Source organism: Muscardinus avellanarius, assembly GCF_963383645.1.
Source record: "Muscardinus avellanarius genome assembly, chromosome: 2".
Classification (NCBI taxonomy): Eukaryota; Metazoa; Chordata; class Mammalia; order Rodentia; family Gliridae; genus Muscardinus; species Muscardinus avellanarius.
In genome coordinates this window covers 149,580,290-149,595,251 of record NC_137787.1, presented here as the reverse complement: position 1 = coordinate 149,595,251, position 14,962 = coordinate 149,580,290, and the positions used below count along the sequence as shown (strand labels likewise).

At 37.1% G+C, this 14,962-nt stretch overlaps 1 protein-coding gene across 2 annotated transcripts in view; it reads right to left on the bottom strand.

Annotated features, from left to right (window-relative positions):
- Positions 1-842: 842 nt before the first annotated feature.
- The window catches only part of SUGT1 (SGT1 homolog, MIS12 kinetochore complex assembly cochaperone), a gene marked incomplete at both ends in the record, with an annotated part of 42,792 nt that continues 28,672 nt past the window's right edge, over positions 843-14,962 (bottom strand). For both annotated transcript variants that reach the window (XM_080689235.1, XM_080689236.1), the window contains 3 exons: positions 843-944; positions 4,572-4,753; positions 9,810-9,900. In XM_080689235.1, the coding sequence (XP_080545361.1) occupies positions 843-944; positions 4,572-4,753; positions 9,810-9,900 (375 nt within the window). The remainder of the gene's footprint in view (positions 945-4,571; positions 4,754-9,809; positions 9,901-14,962) is intronic.

The following is a 14,962-nucleotide window of genomic DNA, read 5'->3' as shown; positions in this document are numbered from 1 at the left end:
AAGTAGTCATTGGGATTTGAGAACAGAAATTTCTAATAAAAAGTAAAATAAAAAACTAAAGATTCCACCATACTGCTTTAACTTCAGGAACCGTGATGTGGTAAAAGCAGCAAGTAGAGCTGGGCTATTCTACCTACTTCTTTGCCTTAGCTTCACAGATATATCTCCTTATATCCCACAATATATCCTTGCAATGGTTAAGTTTGCAGTAGGTTAAACTGAAGGATCTGTTTTATATAGGAATTTGGAAGGTAGGACCAAAATCTCGGTGCAATTACAAATTACAAATACTTCTCATAGAGAACTAAATGGGAATTTCCTATGATTAAATAATTTCTCAAGGTTCTCACTAAAAACTTAAAAAAAGTAAATAAATCAAACTTCTTCATAGAAAAATTGTATTTACAACTCCATTCAAAAGCAGTTTTTAAATGCAAGCACAAAGTACACTGAATTTAAAAATTTTATGCTGAACCAAAGTTGCCAGGTCCAATAAATTGTTAACAGAATACTGCATCAAAAGTAAGGCAACAACCCAGGTTATAATATTAAAATTTTTTCCATTCCCACAACTAGATAGAACCAATCTATCCGGTAGCAAACGATATTTCATTCAGTTTCAATACATCTGAGATCCCTAGGGAAAGAAGTAATAAAAATGTGATCTTCACTCTTCATTAGACTCTTAGAATACTTGAAGGAAATAATTTCTAAAGCACAAAGAGATAAAGAGGTATGTTCTTTCAAAAAGATTTTCAGTGTTCAAAATTCAAGAATGCAGTATCAGTACACAATGAGCATTAGGTGAATATACGCAATACAATGATAGCGAATTAATTTATTTAGTACTTTTTCCACTCCATATCATCAGGAGGATTGATTTCAACTTTTCTTTTACCTACATCTGACCAGTTCGTACTCAGAACTGTACCACCAGACTCCATCTGCAATGAAAAATAAAAGTAAGTTAATTTCTGGACCATGTAACAAAAATAGAGTATTTTCCTAAGAATGTTATAGCAACAGAATCCCAAATATAGGCTATAATATATGGCTCTATAAAAACAATATTTTTATTTAATCTTCAGCTTCCCAGAGAGGATAAACAAGTTCTATGAAAACCTGAAAAGGGGCATGGTAGCACATGCTTATCAGTACTTGAGAGGCTTAGAAGATCACAGGTTTTGAGAGGCTTAGAAGATCACAGGTTCAGAGCCAGCTTCAGCAACTTGTGAGGCTCTCTTGCAGTTTAGTGAGATGTTTTTCAAACTAAAATAATAAAATAGAGCTGGGGGTATAGCTCAAAGGAAGAATGCCCCTGGGTTCCATCCCCAGTACACACACACACACACACACACACACACACACACACACACACACACTCCTAGAATAATAAGGTAGAATATCCTGTGTAATTTACACATAGGCTGCCATATTAAACACCATGTTCCTCTCTGCTAATCAACATAAAGATATCTGAAAAAGATACATTCAAATGAAAATAGAAGGAATGCTATAAATTTTTTTGAAGACAGTAAAGATCAGACCAAAAAAACACTTTCTATACCTGTTAAACAGAACCTTAAGAACTCCTAATTTAATTTCCCTCTGTGCCAAACACATGCATATTTGCTTTGAGATGATGATGATGATGATGATGATGATGATGATTTGCAGTATTGGGGATGGAACCCGGGGGCATTCTACCTTTAAGCTACACCCCCAGTTCTATTTTTTAGTCTTTATTTTGAAACAAAGTCTCACTGAGTTGCAAAGGGCTTCACTAAGTAGTTGAGGGTGTCTGCAAACCACAATCTTCTTGTTTCCGCCTCTCAAATGAGATTTTCTTTTTTAATTGAAAGGTACACAAACATAGGTATACATGGTCAGTGCCTCAGTGAAGAACTGGCTATCTCTTTACCATCTACTGAATATACCACCTACCAACAACCCTAACATATTCATACAGTCAAGTGCCACATAACAATGTTTTTGGTCAACAATAAACTGAATACATTAGAGTGGTAGTGTAAATTTATAACAGGGTCGGAAATTTCCATTGCTTTAATGACATATAACCATTATAACCTCTTACAGTGACCTATTACTCAAATGTCTAGGTTGATGCTAGTATAAACCTATTGTGTTGCCAATCACATAACAGCATAACACATATAACTAGGTATATTATTACGTAATATCTGATAATAATCAGCTGTTACTCCTTTATGTGCTTTTCTTTTTTGTGTTACTGGGGATTGAACCCAGGGGCATTGTAACTCCAAGCTACACCTCTGGCCCTGTTTTTTTTCTTTATTTTGAAACAGGGTCTAAGTTGTAGATGGCCTCACCAAGTAGCTAAGGCTCGCCTCGAACCTGTGATCCTTCCTGTCTTAGCCTCCCAAGTACTGTGATTACAAGTATGCCTGGCTTGCATACAAGACATTTTTTTTTGGGGGGGGGGGAGACCAGGAATGGAACCCAGGGGCATTCGACCTCTGAGCTACACCCCCTGCCCTATTTTTTATTCTTTATTTTGAAACAGGGTCTAAGTTACGGAGTGCCTCACTAAGTAGCTGAGGCTGTCTGCGAACCACAATCCTCCGGTCTCAAACTCCTGAATGCTGGGATTACAAGCATGCACCACCACGCCTAGCCATACAATTATTTTTGAGGAGACTCCTCTACTTTAAAAAAGTTTACTGTAGAAAAGTATACCATATTATACTTGCAGGAATGCCATATGCTCCGTTTAACAAATCTCCTGATTCTATTAAGAAGCTACATCCAGCTGGGGGCATAGGTCAGCGGCACCATGACCGTGCAAACACACAACAAGCCACATCAAGTGATTGACTATTTAAGAGTGTGTAAATACACTCAATGATGCTTGTATCATGATGAGAATAGAATAACCTAACAACACATTTCTCAGAACATGTTCCATTGTTAAATGACGCATGACCATATGTTAAAAAACAAAACTTCTGAACATTTTTTATACTAATGCAATAAAAATGCATTAACCTGGATCATAGCAAACAGTGTAAACTTTCTAAATATTGTGACTAGCAAAGACACAAAATTACATACTCTACCATCACCCCAAGATCTCAATTAAAGTCCTCTCATGCTCCCTTACATGGGTAACTTTGCACAAGATGCTCTTCTCTATCTCAGGATGTAGGTGTGTCTTTAGCTATCCTCCAAACATGAAATGTCACTGTCTTTCAGTAGCCTTGTTTAATATCAGGACTGTACTCTTACAGAATCTGTCTTCTATATAAGCCTACTTACCATTAAGATGACATGTATCACACTGCACTGATGTACCTGAAGGGTCTGCCCTTTAATATGTACTTCTTATCCTTGTCTGGAACTAAAACATGCTCAAGGGCAAGGAATATATGACAAGAAAAGGTCTATATGCAATTTTTCTCCTCTAATATTTTCAATCCACAGTCAGTAGAACTATGAATGCAGAACCCATGGATAAAGAACTGAATATATTTCTACCCTGGTTCTAAGCACAGTAGCCTGGCACATAGTAGGATTGAAATAAAATGACTGAACTAAATATGGCAACCATGTTTACTTAACAATCCCTAGGAGGATCTTCAGTGATTTTGTTTATAATCTGGTTCTATTCATTATTGACACTTATTTTCTCCTTCTCTCCTTAAAGGATGCAGTGCTATGTAGCATTTCCCTCCAATTACTTTGTAGGTGTTGGCTAACCATATTCTAATCAGACTGAGAGATCACAGCAGAGTCTGTCTTATTTCTTTTGTTTTCCCATAAGACAGAAGCACTTGATGTGTTTAAGTTCAATGAAATGGCTTGTTTTATGGGTATATTCTGTATAAAACAAATGGAGATTCTGTAATGTATCTTTAATTGACATGTTGCTATTTAGTCTAGGAAGTTTTTAAATGTCAACAGTGAGACTTCCTTGTTTGGGAAGATAGAGATGCATGTTTCCTGATAAAACTCAAATAATCACATCTATAGGAAAAATTTACACAGTTATACAGTGATGAATTGTCACTAAAATCTCAAGAGTTTGAGGCCTAAATCTGGTGATATTTACACTGTCCGGCAAAAGTTTGGATTTTCTTATTTAATAGAGAGAATATTAAATCAATGAATAATTAATGTCCACCTTTCTACTAGCAAAACACTTGAAAAGTTTTGCCTCTATATTCATCTCTAACATTAAGATTATGTATAATCCTGTAATCTTGGTCTTTCTTAGCCTTCTCACTTTTAATTCAGTAATAAAATACATGTATGTATGTACTTAAGTATGATATATATATATAAACACATATTTTAGAAAAAACACATTTTTAGAAAAAAAAACACTTATTCTAATCACTTTCACAAGTTTTCAGCCTCATTAACAATTATTTTAAGTTTCGAGCAAGATGAAATATTCAGGCAAAACCTATTCAAAAATGCCTCTCTGATGTATTATATGTAATTTGGTCTCAAATTATTTACTTATTATTTCTATAAACATAAAATTCACTCCTCCATAATACTTTTTTCTAAAAAGTTCATGGTCTTACAAATGATTTGTTCATGGCACGTTTCACTTCATCAGAACCATCTGAATAGATCTGTTGAAACAATTTGTTTAAAGCTGCATCTCCCTCCAACTTCTCATTCTTTTCTTCTTCTTTGATCTCACCAACCAATTTATCCCAATTTCTTGTATAATGAGATGATGATGGATATAGATTCTTTACATCTAGTAAGTAAAAATGACAAAAGTGATTAATCAACATGTCAATACATAAATTCTGTGACTATAGTAAACAGAACATCTTAGCAAACACTTCTTTTCTTTTTCGGTACTAGGAATATTAAACCCAACGGAGCATTTTACCTCCAAGTTATTTTTCAGTATTTATTTTGAAAAGAGTCTTACTAAGTTGTGGAGAGTCTGATTAAATAGCTAAGGCTGACCACAAACCCCTGATTCTCCTTTCTCAGCCTCCCAAGTACTGAGATTACCAAGCATGTACCACCACACCTGGCTTAAACTTACACTCTTAAAAACTGAAGCAGTAAGCATTAATGTAAAATTCTAAGACTTTCTTTTGAGAAGAAAAAAATCTGAATAAAGTATAGCCGGGCGTGGTGGCGCACGCTTGTAATCCCAGCATTCGGGAGGCTGAGACCAGAGGATCGCGGTTCGGGGACAGCCTCAGCTACTTAGTGAGGCCCTCCGCAACTCAGTGAGACCCGGTTTCAAAATAAAGAATAAAAAATAGGGCAGGGGGTGTAGCTCGGAGGTCAAATGCCCCTGGGTTCCACCCCCAGACCCACAAAAAAAAAAAAAAAAAAAAAAAAAAAAAGAATAAAGTATAAAATTTTAGCACATTATGTAACACCAAATTAAAAACAAATTTGTATAATAATAACAGGAAACTTGAGTTAAGTACACAGGAAATTTTATATTTAAAGAAAAATCACAAAGATACAAATAGTTTTAAAAGTAAAGGTATTATTATTATTTTTTAAATTACTTAATGTAGAAAATGTGACTTTTAGCCAGGCATGGTGCCGAATGCTTGTAATCCCCGCACTTGGGAGGCTGAGACAGGAGGATCTCACAGGTTCGAAGCCAGCCTCAGCAACTTAGTGAGGCTCTCAGTTACTTAGTGAGACCCTGTTTCCAAATAAAATATAAAATAGGTCTGGAAGTATAGCATGCTGGTACATGCCTATAGTCCTAGCTACTCAGGAGGCTAAGAAGGGAGTTTCACTTGAGCTTAGGAGTTCCAAGTTCAGCCTGTTCAATATAGGAAGACCCTTTCTCAAAATATAAAATTAACACATGGCCTTTTTGTGTGTGTGTAGTACTGGGGATGGAACCCAGGGGCACTCTCCCTCCAGCCCTATTTTTTATTCTTTATTTTTGAAACAGGGTCTCACTGAGTTGCAAATGGCCTTACTACATCGCAGCTGAGGTTATCCATGAACTGTGATTCTCCTGTCTCAGCCTCGAAATGCTGGGATTACAAGTGTGTGCCACCATGCCCAATTTAAAAGGTGGCCTTTTCTGAGGAACGTATACATCTTTCAGAGTAGAAATAAACTGCTCATGTCACAACAGGAGTTAAAACTTCATCTTCCTACATTAAAATTAAGATTGCTTCAATAGAAAATAAAGAATGTCTGAAATTGTAAAGTACTATACTTGAGGCCCATATCACACATATAGTATCTGAAAATAACTATATTATCTGTACAGTGTAGAAACTACAAGACAGAAAATAACTGTAGGAGACATTGGGGTAAATACAGATAGGCTACTAGACAGGAACGCAAGACACTTCCAGGACTGCCCTAGACCAAAGGAATAAAGATTTTGGCATACAAATAATTTTAAAAATAACAAATCAACTTAGTCAGTACAAGAGTACCTCTGTAGCTCTATTCATTGTCCAGTGAAACTATAGACAAAAGCCAGTGTTGAGCCACAGATATAATTTAAAAATTTCAGCAAGCCGTGGTAGTGCTGACTTAGTGAAGCCCTTTGCAACTCAGTCAGTGAGAAACTGTTTAAAATTTAAAGAGTAAAAAATTGGGCTGGGGGTGTGTGGCTTAGAGGGAAAATGCTCCTGGGTTCCATCCCCAGTACTGGGGGGGGGGGGGGGAGAAAAAAGGAAAAAATTTCTAGCAGTATGTTACTAAAAAGGACCAGGTAAAATATATTAACAGTATTTTTTTTTTTTTTGAGGGTCTGGTGATGGAACTCAGAGGCATTCGACCTCCAAACTACACCCCCTGCCCTATTTTTTATTCTTTATTTTAAAAATGGGTCTCACTGAGTTGCAAAGAGCCTCACTAAGTAGCTGAGGCTGTCTACGAACCGAGATCCTCCAGTCTCAGCCTCCCAAATGCTGGGATTACAAGTGTGCGCCACCACACCCGGCTTAACAGTATTTTTTTTAATTTAGCATACTCAAAACAGTATAATTTCAACATGAAATCAATGGAAAATATTAATACATTTTACATTTTTAATGTTATTAAAACTTTGTATTTTACCTTAGAATATCCCAATGCATATTAATTATATGTCAAGTGTACAATAGGTACATGTGGCCAATAGTTACTGTACTGAATAGTAGAGCTATAGTGCTTTAAAAAACTTGAGTCAGGCATGGTGGCACATGCTTGTGATCCCAGCACTTGGGAGGCTGAGACAGGAGGATCGCACAGGTTCGAAGCCAGCCTCAGCTACTTAGTGAGACTGTTTCCAAATAAAGTATAAAATAGGTCTGGTAGTATGGCCCAGAGATAGAAAAGCCCCTGGGTTCCACCCTCAGTACCACATTAAAAACAAAAAAACAAAAACAATATCACTTGAAATTTCTCTATTAGTATATTAGGAGAAATTAATATAAACCTAAATGTTACTCCTCTAATAATGCCCATATATATTGCTTGTCTCAAAAAAAGTACTAAACATTCATTCTGTTTTCCCATACATTCTCTTTACCTGTAAACCAACCTTTTCTCCCTGCTCATCTTGTATCACAACAAAACCCAAATAGACCCCATGCTGTTTTACTTAAGGCAAGTATGTTATTTTAAAAGTTCTATTCACTTTGTACATTTTCACTAGTAACCAAAGAAAACAAAAAATTTATGCCATTATGCTCTTAAGCCTTTGAAACATGGATTTAATTAATTCTAATGCTGACTCCCACCAAGCCTGGGAATAGAGGTTTTAATCTCCATTTTACAGATAAGAAGGCTGGCCCAGATAGGTTAAGTGACTTGCCCTTATCTACTGTCTCCAGCTTGCAGTACACAGGAATCTGACAAGCATATTAATTCCTTACAAAAACATAACAGGCCAGGAGAAATAGCATCTTGAATATCTACAAGGTTGAGCTTAGAAAAAAACTTAACTGTAACACTACAAAACCTTGATTTTTAATCTCAGAAAAACTTTAACACCTGGAAATGTCAGATGAATTATGAAGAGTTAAGTAAGATGGTAGATCAACTGTGAACAATCTAACCTCTTTACTCATTCACTGTAATATCATGTAATTACAAAGATATTCATGTCGGCAGAGATCATTTCAATTGTTAGAAAATGTAGCAACACACAGGTTAACAAAAGAATAAGAACCACACTCTGAAAAACTTTAGTCCTAAGCAATGAAATCTGCTGGGCCACCTTTTGCAAGGTTCTTAACCTTTTTGAATTTATAAAATAGAAGGAATACTATTAGACTGCCTATTACATAGGGCTGTTGTTACAATTAAGTGATATATTACACTGAAAGAAATTCATTAGCCAGGTGTGGTAACGTACCCTTGTAGTCCCAGTACTTGGTAGGCTGAGACAGGAGGAATGCAGGTTTCCAAGTCAGCCTCAGGTACTTATTGAGGCCCTCCCCAACCTAATGAGACTCCATTTTAAGAATAAAGAATAAAAAATAGGGCTGGGCATATAGCTCAGAGGTACAATGCCCCTGGGTTCAATCCCTAGTACTGAAAAAATATATAAATAAATAAAAGTCTTAAACTATATATAGCCAGGCGTGGTGGTGCACGCTTGAAATCTCCACGTTTGGGAGGCAGAGAAAGGAGGATCGCGCAGTTTCAAAGCCAGCCGTGCTGGCTTAAGAGAGACCCTGTTTCCAAAAATAAAAAAGTGTAAAATAGGTCTGGGAGTGTAGCCCAGAGGTAGAAGGGCTTCCAGGAACCCCAGTACCACAAAAAACAAAAACAAAAAAAACCAAAAAACAAAACAAAACAAAACAAAAACCTAAACCAACCAACCAAAAAACTATATACAAATCTTAGACCAAAATTCTATGGTAGTAGATTTCAAGGAAAGTATAGAACATTTTTACTCTTTGAAGTATCAACCAGAAATATTTCTGATTAAGAAAATAAACAAACACATGCACACATAAATGATCTGCTGATGAACTTATTTTCTAAAAGTTATAACAAGGAAATGTGTTTTTTCCTATGGAAGAAAGCAGTGAAAATCTTAAAGTAGCCGAGACACAATATTAGCTTGTTTCAGTCATCAAGTCAAGTATTAACTAAAAAGTCAAAAAGAAACTTCTCTCCATTCATTAACGAGGCTATTATGGTAAAATATGATCTTAGCTTGTAGTTCTAAGAATGTCCTGCAGATTAATTATTCCATTAGAAAAATGCTTATCTGCTTATTGCATATGCTTAGAATTGACCTCAGCACAATGTTCTTCATCCCTTAAAGGGTTATACAATCAACCCTAATTTCCTACTCTTCTAGGCCTTCCATAGGTACTCATTACCTGTTTGTATATATCTTTAAATTAACAATATAGTGAAATGAGCTAGAAACCTTACTCTATGATGCTCGGAAATTCCAGGAAATTAAAGCTAACAACATTAGTAGAAAGAACACACACACAAAAAATAAAGGTAGAGAAAAGGGAACATATCAGCAGAGCAAACTAATTAACTTGCAATGTAAAAAGAGGCATTAAGAAAGGCCAACACAAAACAAACAACCTCCAAGTAATGTCATAAACTGACATGGTAAACAATCTTAACTCCTCTGGGATTTTGGTGCCATTCATTTGTATTCTTAGTTTTTAGGAAGTTAGAACATTCATAATAAAGGCTACTTTGTATTCATTATGAGCAATCATATTATACTCAATGTATCTTATCTTGGAAACATAAATAATGAAAGTAGAAAGAATGCTCATTACTATTTAATTTCAATAGACACAACATGATAGGAATTTAAAGCTGGTCAAGGCCAAAAAACAAACCTGCTATGAACTGTTTTGTCATAGGCACGTCTCCTTGCCCCTCTAGCTTTTCCCATCTAACAGCCTCTGGCTTTTTCATTTTAACTTCAATCTGTAGGAAACACCAAATAAAATCCATTATTCAATGTAAAATACATAAAAAAGTAAAAATGCAATATTCTTAAGTCATCAAAGTTTTATAAGAATTAGTAGTGTCCTTGACAGTTTCCATAAATTAAACAAGGTTAAATCTGAACAATTATAAAATATTTATTTGGTTCCTTTTATTGTGTTTCTAAAAGTCACCCTTTAAAACAATAACATAAGTACTATATAAGCTGCAATTAAAAAGAATTTTGATATCTAAATGCTTATCTTTGTTCTAAAGCAGTGTTCTCAAAAAGGGATGATTCTGCCACCCAGGGGATATTTGGCAATATGTGTAGACACTCCTGGTTGTCACAACAGGAGTAAGGGCAAGGTGGTATAGTGAGATGCTACTAAACATCCTACAATTGTACAGAGCAACCCCCTCCAACAGAATTATACAGTCAAAATGTCCACCACTGAGGACCCCTACTGTACAGAAATTACTCTATTCACATGTGCATTAACCACTGTGTAAAATAACACAACAAATGTTAACATTCATTTAACCATAATTACAGGCTGAGGATCCTTCTGCTGAAATGCTTGGGACCAAACAAATGTTAGATTTTGGAGGGACGGATTTCAAAGTACTTAATACATAATAAGATATCTTCGGAATGAAACCAAGTTTAAACATGAAATTCATTTACGTTTTTTATATTCCTTATGTACTTAGCCTGAAAGTAATTTCACACAATATTTTTGTGTACCTGCATTTTGACTGCAACCTCTCATATGAGATCAGGCACAGAATTTTCCACTTGTGATCTCATGTCAGCACTCAAAAAAAGTACCAGATTCGCCGGGCGTGGTGGCGCATGTTTATAATCCCCACACTTAGAGGAGGCTGAGAAGGAGGACCATGGAAGTTTGAAGCCAGCCTTGCTGGCTTAAGGGACCCTGTTTCCAAATAAAAACACAAAAAATAGGTCTGGGAGTTGTAGCCCAGAAGTAGAAGGGTTTCCAGGAACCCCAGTACCACCACCACCACCCCCCAAAAAAAAACCACAGATTCTGGAGAATTTTGAACTTTGAAGGTTACAAAAAGACAAATAAATGTTCAAAAAGCTCAAAAAAGCTGAACTTGGTGACACACCCCTGAATCCCAGGCACTTGGGAGACTGAGACAGGATTCAAGTACAGCCTCAGCAACTTAGGTGATACCATTTCAAAATAAAAAAATAAAGGTTGAGGGTGTGTGTGGGGGGCGGGGGGGGGAATCAAAAGAGATCACACCAATTGTAGAGAAAGGTTTCATGCAGTTTCAAGAACTTTTGAGCAGTAGACCTGTTAGCAAGGATGGAAAGGGTAGGTCTCCAGGAGCAAAAAGAATGACCTGAAACGGGAGCTCTGTGTATGAAAGGACCCAGTGCCTCTCAAGGAGTATGGAGAAATCTGCCTCAAGTCCAGGATTATGTCAGAGCAGTGAAAACTACAGATGGAAAAAAAGAGTTGCTGAATGTTAGACTAAGTTCACTTGGAAAATGAAGTTAGCAAAGCTGGTTTGATGGCGCAATCTTGTAATCCCAGCATTCAGGAGGCTAAAACAGGAGGATCGCAGGTTCAAGGTCAGCCTCAGCAACTTAGGAAAGACTCCATTTCAAAATTAAAAAAGGCCGGGCGTGGAGACAGAGACAGGATGATTGCTCAGGTTTGAAGCCTGCCATGCACACTGGCTTAGAAGACCCTGTTTCCAAATTAAAAAAAAAAAAAAAATGTAAAAATAGGTCTGGGACTGTAGCCCGGAGGTAGAAGGGCTTCCAGGAAATAAATAAATAAATAAAATATTAAAAAAGGCTGAAGATATAACTCAGAGGTAGAATGACCCTGCTTCAATTCTGAGTACCAAATCAAACAAAAAAAATTTAACAAGCATTAAGCAGAGAAACCAGTCAATATATTTTATGGTACTGAAAAATGAATGCAGGGGTATTCTACCTCCGAGCCACAGATCCAGTGCCCCCCCCCTTTTATTTTGAAACAGGGTCTCACTAAGTTGTTGAGGCTGGCCTCAAACATGTGATCCTATCTCAGCCTCCCAAGTACTGGGGTTATAGGTGCATGCCACTGCGCCTGGCTAATAATTTTAATGATGGTATAGAATATATGCAGGCTCCATTTTAATTTTTTTCATACTGGGAATTAGACCCAGGGGTATTCGACTTCTAAGTCACATCCTCTCTATCCCCATCCTATCAATTTTTTTTTTACTTTGAAACAAGTTCTCACTAAGTTGCTGAGGCTGGCCTGGAACCTGTGATCCTTCTGTCTCAGCCTCCCATGTACTGGGATTATAGGTTACACCACCACACCCAGCTTGTGTTTGTTGTTTTTAAAACAAGAAAAATACATGTAACAAATGTCACTGGGAGAAAGGCAAAGAGTACACTATTTTTAATGTAAGTTACAATTCATTAATAAATACAGAAATCAAATAGCTGCCAATGACACATGAACAGTTAATGAAAAGCATTATTAATATTATCTTAAAATTTAAAACTGCTTCTTACCTCATTTTCACCTCATAGGGAAACAAGAGCCTAGAAATCAGTGTGTATGTACATCACCACACTAAACTCATCCATAGGGCACTCCGTCCATATTCACACTTCATATAAACTACACTATACACTCCCTACAAGAAGTTTGTTTCACATGAAAAGCAATGCAGACTAGTACTCACATCTAAGTGAAAGCCACTGTAACCTGAGCAATTGTGCAGTATGAACAAAAAAGCCTTTGTAAAGTCAGTCAAAGCTCTTAGCAGAACCCTGTTTCAACTGAGACAAGCTGACCTGAATTTGAAATTATACTTAATCCATTCATTAAAATCACAGCACATAATAAACCATGTAAAGCAGCTTTTTAAAAAGTAAAAGGGGGGGTGACTGATTTTCTGTGAATTCCTTTTTACACCTACTTCACTCTCAATGCTTATACATGCTTTAAAAAAGGAAGCTTGAAATCCTGATGTTTTTGGCAGGTACTTCTAGAATTATAGTCCAATTACAGAGGCTTTTTACTGCAACCATTAATAAACCATTCTATTATCATTTAAGTAAAAAGTACTTTAAAAGTTAATTTAAAATCTTGATGATTTTCTTGATGTTGTTCTCATATGCAAGGGAAGGCTTTCAAGAAACCATAATATCCCAAAGCAGAATCCACAAATTACTAATAAGAATCCTTGCTGTGCTGGATCATCAGTTCTCAACATGATTGTACTACCACCCACCTCTGAGGTCTCTGAGAATTTAGTATTTTTCCCAATGAAAGGAATTTCAGATTAAAAAAGAAGTTACTATTACTCCTAAGCAATCATGGTCTCCAGATACCACTGTTGCAGGAAACTTTGGCCAGGGAGAACAAGAAACAGGCTGGAATAGATATGGCAGGTCTCTTTAATCACCTCTACGGCCCAGAGAGCAAAGCTCCATGTCTGATCCCCAAATGGCATTATCACACAGAATGCATAGCTACAATGTGACAGGTTTTGGTTGGGTCAATAACAGGCAGGGGTACTAACAAGGGGGTTCAGATCAGGTTTCATTTCCACTTCCTGAGCTAGATTTCCTGTATTAGCGTCCATGTGGCCAGGACTGGTGGCACCATCTTGGGCTTCAAGTGATTGGGACTGGGTGGCACCATCCTGGACTCCTGCCTCATCACCTTAAGTAGTAGTAAGATCCAGGAAAGTGTGGTAGCTCATCCTATAATCCCACTATTTGGGAGGCTGAGACAGGACTGCAGGTTCAAAAACAGCCTAAGCAACTTAGTGAGGTCCTGTTTCTAAATATTTTTTAAAAGTGCTAGGAATGTAGCTTAAGAGACAAAAAGCCTTTGAGGTTCATACCCACTTCTCACAATACACACATACAAAGAAGTGGTAAGATCCAACTTAGAATGGCAGTGAAGGGATCTTTCCCAGAGTCTAAAGAACTTTGGCAAAGTTACAAACTTTTGAAAACCACCTGCTTCAATGTTGTAGTCATTATTGTTTCCCAATCTTCAGAATACAGCCTTCCCAACATTCTTATGTAGCTCTTTGCACATTTCACTGGTATAGCACACCTTTGTCCAATACTAGAATAGTATCTCAGTCTTCCTGAGGCACACTGTTATATCTACGACCATCTTTATTCCTACATAAAAATATTTTCTTTCTATCTATCTATCTATCTATCTATCTATCTATCTATCTATCTATCTATCTATTTTGGTGGTACCGGGGTTCTTGGAAGCCCTTCTACCTCCGGGCTGCACTCCCAGACCTATTTTATACTTTTTATTTGGAAACAGGGTCTCTTAAGCCAGCGCGGCTGGCTTTGAACCTGCGCGATTCCTGTCTCTGCCTCCCAAGTGTGGGGATTACAAGCATGCACCTATTTATTTATTTTTAACATTACTGGGATTCCACCTGGCAAGGCGTTACAACTGAGCTATATCCACAGCTTTTTATTTTTTTCTGGTACTGAGGATGGAACCCAGGCGCACTGTACCTCTGGGCTACATCCCTAGCTCTATTTTTCAGTCTTACTATTTTTGAAACAGGGTCTCACAAAGGGCCTCGCTAAGTAGCTGAGGCTGTCCGTGAACCATGTTCCTCCTGTCTCAGCCTCCCGAATGCGTGAGCCACCATGCCTGGCCTATATCCCCAGCTTTTTAGTTTCATTTCTTTTGAGGTAGGTTTCACTAGGTTGCCCAGGCTATCCCTGAATTGCAATTTCCTGCCTTATTAGCCTCCTGAGTACCTAGAATTACAGTTAAGGAACACCACGAAGTGCACCACGTCAGCTTTGCTCGAATCATTTTATAGTCACTTTTTAAAATTCCAAACATAATAATGAATGGCAAATTTCTAACTGCTTATCCAAACATTTACTGAGTGCCTATTCTGACCCAGGTACTAAGCTGATACAGAAAGAAGAAACTGGTATTCTTCTTGCCAGGCGTGGTGGCACAGACTTGTAATCTCAGTAGTTGGGAGGCTGAGACAGGAGGATCATAGGTTCATGGCCAGCTTC